The sequence below is a fragment of the Trichechus manatus genome, unplaced genomic scaffold, assembly GCF_000243295.1.
Source record: "Trichechus manatus latirostris isolate Lorelei unplaced genomic scaffold, TriManLat1.0 scaffold00008, whole genome shotgun sequence".
In the NCBI taxonomy this organism is placed as follows: domain Eukaryota; kingdom Metazoa; phylum Chordata; class Mammalia; order Sirenia; family Trichechidae; genus Trichechus; species Trichechus manatus.
The window spans coordinates 4668109-4677262 of NW_004443944.1; the positions used below are offsets into that span (position 1 = coordinate 4668109).

At 41.2% G+C, this 9154-nt stretch overlaps 1 protein-coding gene across 1 annotated transcript in view; it reads right to left on the reverse strand.

The window, feature by feature from the left end:
* Positions 1 to 299: 299 nt before the first annotated feature.
* The window catches only part of ZNF831 (zinc finger protein 831), a 105399-nt gene continuing 96544 nt past the window's right edge, over positions 300 to 9154 (reverse strand). The window contains exons 6-7 of the mRNA XM_023742636.1: positions 8433 to 8593; positions 300 to 6921 (exon numbers count right to left, since the gene is read on the reverse strand). Of these exons, the coding sequence (XP_023598404.1) occupies positions 6097 to 6921; positions 8433 to 8593 (986 nt within the window). The 3' untranslated portion in view covers positions 300 to 6096. The remainder of the gene's footprint in view (positions 6922 to 8432; positions 8594 to 9154) is intronic.

Genomic DNA, 9154 nt, shown 5'->3' on the forward strand with positions numbered 1-9154 from the left:
AGATTTGAAACTTACTTCCCATGGTTGTTAGTACAGCCAAATCTGTTTGCTTCAAATTCAGAAGGATGCAAGCAGGTTTGAGGCAGAATTGACGGAAATATGGTTTGTCATGACTCCCTATCTATGCTTTCCTTGTATATCATTTTGTATTCACCAACCAACCAACCAACCAACTAACCAACCAACCAAGTAACCAGCCAATCAACCAACCAACCAGCCAGTCAACCAACCAACCAACCAACCAACCAGCCAGTCAGCCAGCCAGCCAACCAACCAACCAATCAACCGACCAACCAACCAACAAGCAAAACATCGAAAACAAATAAAGATATTTTCACAACAAAATAAGACACTATATGATTATTCCTTTGAGAAGAAACGATTATATGGTGGTAATCCTTTGGTTTGTAATGTTAATTATCCAACTGTAAATTTGACTAAAGAAACATATTTGATAAACCTACAGCTCTACTCGTGTTTACCAGTTCTATTGGCTTGGAGAGAAAAAAAATGGGGAGAGAGCTGTGCTTAACAGGAACTAGAATAACTAGAGAAAGTAACAATTCATGTGATTAGCTCAATGTTTCTCCATGTGTGATGGGAATACCACTGGTGGCATGCAAGATGATCTTTAAGTGATGCATGGGTGAACAATTGTAACAGATTTGTATTTATTTTATTGCATATTAGAAAAATACATGTAACTAGCAAATCAAGGCTATAAATTCCTACATATTATTGTCTAGGGCAATAATCTCTTCTTTAAAACAGAGATTATTTAAGTCAAAGTATTAATAATGTATTGAATGTGGATATATATGGCAAAAGCATGAAGATGGCTCTCATATGACTAAAGTTTGGAAATAATGGATTAATTTATTACTATTAGAATTTGATGAGTTAGAAAAAAGACTATTAAATCCATTAATTAGTATATCTGTTCCTTTCATATTCCTGTTCCCATTTTTCTCCCAATGTATTGTGTCTCCATTGACTTCAAAAAGTATATACATAGAAGGATAATATTACGTTGGTCTGCAAAATAAGTCTACTTATTGTTGAAGAGTACATGAATTATCTACATAAGGAGGTGTTGTTTTGAATTAAGAATGTTTTCTTTGTTAATGAATAATGTTAAATATCCAAGAACTATTAATTCCAAGGGGAAAAGTTTTGGATTATCGCACTGTGGATAGTGCCCTCATGTGGCTTTAAAGTTTAGCTACATTTAAGAATTCAAAGAGACATTTTTAAATTATGAACTGTAAAATATGACAGACAATGACAAACAGGCAGAAGGACCCCTGGGGATAAGAAATAGCACAAGAAAAATGATAATTTGGCATTGTCTATTCCTTTTGTTATGTGGAATGGAAAACCAATATGGCGGACAGGGTGTCTGATCAACCAACCAGTTGGGACTAAATACATAGGATACTGTTTGTGGTAGTTTTGATTAAACTGTTAACAAATCACACAAGACATTTATATTCTCAGTTTTATTTTTATGAAAACAAAATAATTTAACCATATAAAGACAGAAATAAATTTCAACAAACAATCAAGAAGCCAATTGCTTCCCTGATTACGAACAACTGATAGAGTAGTGAGTTCTAAACGGTAGTCTGCATATATAATACACTGAGTCATCCTCAAGGGCCCAAGTGGCAGAGGCTGACTTTTTTTCCCTGGTTTCTTTTCTTCCAGCGGTGAAATAACGTGTTCAGCTGTTTCTACTCTTCTTCAGACTGAATTATGCACATTCCCACGTGTGTATAAAGCATGGGTGAAAAAGAATCATACAAGGTAGAAATCTAGCACACAAGATTGTCTTGGTCCTGACAATTATATTTAATGAGTTCTGAAAGATTAGGACAAGAAATTGTGCTTGAGTATAGAAAAATGTAGTGTTTCAAAAACCAAAGAGTGTCCCTCACACGAACTATGGCAATAACAACTGAAGTGAAGAAAAATACAGAAACCATGTTTGCTGCAGTAGTAAAAATATGCCCACCCATAGAGCTGGGCAGGCCATTTTCTCTTCACCATATTAAATTATGTCTGGGGAGTTGAGCAGCAGCACATTCTGATAATGATGACAGTTTCCATAACTAAAAATCTGCTGCACCACGCAAATTTTGTGCAAAATGCAAATTTCTGTGCTGGGGGAGAAAATGAATAATGTGATCATTCTAAGTAATGAATGTAAATGCAAGGAAATACTTCTTGGCACAAGGCTGCAAACCATCTATCATGCTGAGGACCATGGTCATAACCCACTTTTGCGAGGCTACTCTTTCAATCTCAGCTTTAGAGGAGACATTTTCGGAAGAAAAAAGTTAGCTTGCCCTAGGTCATCCAACAGGCTATTGGCAGTGTTTTGATTAGAATTCAGAGACATCCCCTCACCCTACCCTCCACCTTTTTTTCCTTCATGGAGCAAATGAACCATAGGTTCACTGGCAGTGTGAACCAAAGGGATATTGGTTTCATCCAGAATCTCAAAGGTTACCCCTAACAGGATTGATGAGCTGCTCTTCACCTCTACCCATGACTATCCCAAGGAGCTCAGATGATGAGCCTGAGTGACAACAAAAAGGATTCAGATTTTCCATCAAGAATCACATGACTGTATGCATCACTTAACAGTATAGGTTGCCAATGGGGAGGGGAAACCACTTTCCCCATACATCTTTTAACAGGCAAAAGCTGGACAGATACAGGTGCAAAGAGACAGTGCAGTGGTGAGTCTTGAGGATCTTGGGCCATGGCACTTGTATACCTTGCCCTGAGTGAATGGCAAAGAATTCAAAGTGCCCTTTAAGTGAATCCATGCCAGCACCTCTGCAGCTGTTCCCTAGGGAGGAAGCTGAGGCACCAGTTGGTTAAAAGCCGTACCTGAAGGTACAGTGATAGTTAAGAGTGCTGGGAAGAGAGGAGAATCCCTGATCCTTAATCTCTGGCTTGCCTTGTTCTAAAATAACATTACTTTCCCTTAACCATTAGGCAGTACACAGTTGTAGAGTAGAAAATTAGAGCAATTATCAAGAATAATACTGAAATTTTATTTTCAGTAACCCAAACTAGGTTATAGGCTGCTGGTTTTACCCTTAAAATGTATCCCATCATTGCATTCCACTTTAAGAAAAGCCATAGGAAAATTAAGACTTATAAAATCAAAGATTGTTCATTGTTTTATAAAAGGATTCACCATTAGAAAAAAAATCATCTTTATCTTAGGATGCCTTTCAATAGCAATTCCCCTAGAGACATTCAAAATATATTTTTGATTTAGTTGTTTAAAAATCCACTGAAATATGGTTTTTCAGAAATTCATGCTGATATAAAGTATGGTGCACCTGTAAAGATCGTCACCCACTAGTGAAATGGCCAGTTGAGACAGGATGGGTTGACAACCTGTCCAATGACCCAGGGAATTAAAGAGATGGACTCAGTGTTCTGCCATTTTTGATCTAGATTGGGAAGTGGCTCAAGAAAGACAGAGCTTCTACCACTGTCCCGAGATCAGTGCTATTTGGAACTGTGGCTTACTGATTTAGCTCCAAGATCCTGTTGACAGCTCAACGGCCACTCAGGAGGGAAGAATCTGCAAAAAACTTTCCTCCCCCTGACCAGTGCCTCCAAAGACAAGGAGGCCTGGTGGCCTGTAAACCAATTTACTCCATAGACATGTTGTCTTAAACACGCATAGTGGTGTTTTGTTTTTGCTTTTGATGTTTGAATTATGAGTGTATATGTTGAGTGATTGCACCACAAAATCCTCTTGAAAAAATCAGATCAAGCTCTGCTAGCTAGAAGGTCCCTTGGTGGCACAAACAGCTGAGCTAAAGGTCGATTCAAACCCACCCGGTGGCACTGCAGAAGAAAGGCCTGATGATCTGCTTCCCTAAAAATTACAACCAAGAAAAACCTATGGAGCAGTTCTACTCTGTAACACACGAGGGATCATCATGAGTTGGAACCAACTCAATGACAACTGGTTTGGTTTTCTTTTTTTAAAAAATTTTTTCCTGAGCTCACATTCTTCATGGCAATAACTGGCTGAAGGTGTTTAGGCTTCACTTCCCCACAATCTCCACCCAAACTTCTTGAGTGCAGGACCCTTGGTGTGAGAGCTTTGGAATGGGAATATCTCCAAGCCGTATCAACTCCACGTACGGGAAGGAGAGGGTGGCTTCTCTATCATCCACTCTCAGGTCATGAGGATTGGAGACTAGTTTCAGCTAATCTCTTCTACTCTCCCATTCTCAGTTGTAGACACTGAGCTTCAGAGAAGGTGTGGGTCTTAACCAAGATTTCCCAGGTCTTCAAGCTCACTCTTCCAAGGGTCAGGCCACTTTCCTGGACAACCTCTCTCCTTACAGTGGCATGGATCATTCAAATGGGTAGATAATCACCACGTCACTTTCTGTTGGCTTAAAAAATACACTAAGTGAGGGTCCAACATCCTTTTCACCTCCCTTCTGATATCTCTCTTGGCTGGGCTAGAAATCACTTGGATATTTATGAGCACATATGAAATGGCCACAGATGTATGTAAGTAACTGGGAGAAGCTGGTCTCACATTGAAGTTTCCTGGGAATAACCCTAACACTGGGAAACGCACGTGAAGATACTTGACTATACTTAGTCGCAGGCAGACTTATTAAAGTGTGTTCAGATATGTGAGATGCTTGGGGTCGCTGCCTTCCCTTTGAAGTACAGGATGTCGTCTGAACATCGTTACATCAAAGTTAAGCCAAAAGAGCTCAGCTATAAATTTCAGGTTGTACAAAATCATACCAAAAGCAAGTATAAAATTTTATTGAAATGCAGCAGTGTGAACCTCTTTAAGTTTCTCCTCTCCCATTTAAGGAGAAAGAGAGGAATGGGCAAACCTAAGGCATCACTCTCTGGGCCGGCTGACGCGGATCTGTTATTTTCTTCTGTGCCAGGGTGCGCTGGCTCGGAATACTGGGGAATTTTATCGGTGCTGTTCTGACTAACACAACACAGAGGCTGATTTAATTTGACAGCAAAGTAACACCAAGCCCCCAAAATAAAATTACTGAGATGTAAAACAGCGTCAAAACTCCAATTAGTTTTGTATCCTTGAAGCTTCTGGAGGAAATCTAAAAGGTTCCCGTCACGATGAGCAGGCATCAGTTTAAGCTGTAGAGATTACTAAAATGTAACCCTCTAATTGAAATTGCTCAGAGCACAATATGACAAAAAGAATCAGAGGAAAATAAGTGAATTTTTCCCCTCAAAAAATGACTCATGACTGAGAGGCTGTTCTATTAACTTTGAACACAACATTCCTTTAGCAGAGCTAGAAAAACCAAGGGTTCCAGAGGTCTCCACAGAAAAGCCCCCAGACACAAGAGCAGGACTTGCTTGTGTCATTTAGCCCTAAGAAGCAGTGACTGTTGGTGCAACATTTAAAAATAATGAGCATTTCACCAGATCAAAGGCATTTTGAAATATATTTACAATTTCTTCAAGGCAAATTATTCTGACCAAACTTTAGTTTTTTACTACATCTGGATTTTGTTTCCAGAATACACAAGAACTATCTTGATACCCAATTCACACTCCATGTCCTTTTCAAGCTACTTGTATTATCCCAAATACCCGTACCACCTTGGAGGCAAGCCCTCAGCTTATTAACGAGGGAAGTCAGTAGCCTTGACTTCATGGAGTTCACGCTCATTAACGTGTTGATTGTGGCTCTCTTGGTTAATGCCACTTGTTTGGAGTCAGGCATTGGGGGCTTGCTGCAGAGACAGAAAAGGGATAAGGCTGGCAGTCAAGGCATAGTTGTTGTGTGCATCAAGTGTTCTCAGACTCTGCTTCGGTGTCTGCTTTCCCCTACTGGGCACCACATGAACGAAGGTTGCCAGGCCCAAGGTGAGCGCTGGGAAGATGGTGGCTGAGTTGGGGGCTTAGAGTTGATTGGGCTTGGCTTGGAAAGATCTCAGAATGGCTTTCCTAATCTTCAGGTGCTTCATCAATGGAGTTCACTTCTCTGACTAGCTCGAGGAGTTGTGAAGCATCAACAGTCTTGGTTGGTAGATGCCATCTTTTCTGGAAGCGTCATATTTCTATAACTAATCGGTCTTCATCATCGCTGCTGGTGTCGCTGAATTCCAGTCGAGTTTGCTTTCTCATTCCTTCCAAACTCCTCTTCTTGATGGTTTTAGAAGGAGCTTCGGGGATGTCTGTGGGCTGCCCTGAGCTGCAAGGAACCACACAATCCTTCAGAGAGGTGGATCCGGGTACTTGACATTTCTCACTTTTGTTACCCAAAGGGTGGCAGGGGGTGACCTTCTCCCCACACTTGTACTGGCCCCTGGAAGGAAAAAACCCCTGGTGTCTCCCTTCCTCTTGATGTGAACTAGTGGGACTCAGTCCTGAGGCTGGTATTTCAAGATGAGCTTTCTCCGTTGACTCCAGTGGGGCTGCACCTGAAATTCTTTGTCCAGATGAAGGTTTCTCTGGCAAGCATGGCAGTGATGTGCCATCTGCTATAGTTTTTCTGCCTGGGGAGCTTCGTAGCACAGTCTCCTCAGCAGACCAGCTGCAGCCTTGTGGCTCTGCACTGGGAATTCCCAGCATCATGTGGCCTGCTGTCACCCCTAGAGAAGTACCAACAGCAGCCACAGAGGTAGCAGCGTCATGGCGGGGTAAGGTTCCTTCAGACTCAAAGGAAGAGGGCCCTTGAGCATCTGCAAAAATGCCCGATTTGGGGTCTACTGAGACGTGCTCTGCGGGGAGCAGCAGCTGCGTCTTGAGCAATCCAACATCAAGACCTTTGCAGCATGGCGGAAAGTGGTCCTTACCCACTGCCAGACAGGGGTCAGATTGCAGAGACGATTGGGAAAAACAGTTACCGTGTTCACCGGCAGATGGGGAAATATCCTGCAACAAAGTGCAAAGGAAAAGAAATGGGGAATAAAAGGTTAATTGGTACCAAAAAAAAATGTGGCCAGAAACACAGTCCTCAATGAAAACAAGGTCTCAGGGTCTTAATGATTGTTTACCGCACGTGAACTTCAATATGATGTCCTCAATAAATTTCCATTAATAACTAATTGATGCATTAACCCGAGTGAAGCTTCTTACTGCTGCAAAATAGGCTGCTGAGATTGTATTGTGTTTTTATCTGGCTTTGTTAAAAGCACAACCACCCAATTACCCACCCAGTCCTGAGTGACCTATTTTAAGCCACCGCTGTCCATGAGGCAGATATGTTATTTTATACTATTGTGTATTTAGGTTTTTTCTAGATCGTTGTTGTTGTTAGGTGCTGTCGAATTGGTTCCGACTCACAGTGACCCTACGTACAGCAAAACAAAACACTGCCCGGTCCTGTGCCATCCTCACAATTGTTGTTACGCTTTAGCCCATTGTTGCAGCCACTGTGTCCATCTAGATTAGCATTTTCAATGTATGGTCTAGATGAGTGTTTTAGTGTATTTCAACATGTGGCCCCACAATCTCCCTGGGGGTGAGCTCAGGTAGAGTGACTTCTGAATCTCCCCCTGAAGTCTTCTTGAAACCAAGCAGTAGTTTAGCCTAACTGGTAAAGAATGTCTGCCTTGAGCATTGTGCTCTTTTAAGAACTATCTGCGGTGAAATCTATGAGAGCCGGAACTCAACGGGACTGTCTTGTTTTTCCAGGTTTTAAAGTTTTCTGCCTCTGACAGGGTACAGTCTTACCACTCTTCTATCACTCATTTTAGTGGAAAATATTTGAGTTTTCCTTCTCTGGCCGATTTCTGCCTTACACAGATTCCGGCTTTCAAAGGTTTTACTGTACCGTATTTTTACGCAAATAACGTGAGCCTTCTATGTTGGTTTGCCAACTGCTCCCTCCTCTCTCGAGGTTGGCAAACAAATACAGAAGGTGCACTTTATTTGAGTAAAAATTCAGTATATGGGATCTAATTGACAACAGCAACTTGAAAGATTAGATAGAAAACTTAGGGAGCAGCGAGTTTATGTTAATGGGGGAGGAACCGTTCCGGGTGAAAAGAGTGAGAATGATTGCACAACAAAGAAGGCAAGCAATGACACCAAATTGTAATGTAGAAATTGTTGAATTGGTGTATGTTCTGCTATGTATATATTCTCAACAACAACAAGTGAAATTTAAAAAACTAAAAAAAAAAGAAAAAAAGGACAGCATCTCTACTCTATTTGGGTATGAATTAATAACATACTTAGCGTTTTCAATAAAGCATCAGAAGTCATCCCAATGGTTTTACAGCCAAAGCCACCATTCTTTCAGTGCAGAATGTTTGTTTGCCTAATGGGCTTGGTGAGCCTGGAAGCTTCAGGAGGTGAGCAGAGTGAGTTTTGCCACACTGGGGTACAACAACAACGCTAGGAGAGCCGTAAGTCTAGACAATGGACACCATAGTTCCCACCTTCACAGCCACATTGTCTATTTTCCTGACATTGCTTGGACTTGTACTAGGAGCGAGGGTTACTGAGATTCGCCTGCCGTCATCTTCATTCTTCTCTTTGTTCCCACAACAACGAGATGGTTGTGAAGTGGCACCAGATGGCTCTCCTTGTGGATTTAGACCTAAAAGGGAGGAGGCACATTTATATACATCTGAAATTATAAAATAAGCAAAGAGTAATTTCCTAGGACAGTGTCTATGTCTTCATGACTAACTCTGAGCTCACTAACCCTTGTCTTGCACCATTTGTACAAGAACTCAATTTGCCTCAGACCAAGTCACACTTGCTCAAATAAAATGTCTCCACTTCTCTAAAGTAAAGAAATGGTAAAACCAATTTACAAAGTAGAAAAATCCCTAAATTACTTTCATGTTTTGAAAATATTTCATGAGACTTTTTTTCAGCAGACTTATTTTCCTCATCAGATTTATGTAGATTAATTTGAGATGGGCTTGGATTCTCTGGCCATACAACCAGGTAGAGAAGAAATGTCACTCTGTATCACATATCGGATAAGCATGTCTTGGTTTCCATGGTTTATCATACTGCGATGACTTGCATGTTGCTATGATGCTGGAAGCTCTGCCACCAGTATTTTCAAATACCAGCAGGGTCATCCATGGCCGAGAGGTTTTAGGGGAGCTTCCAGACTAAGACTAGGAAGAAAGGACTGGTGATCTAC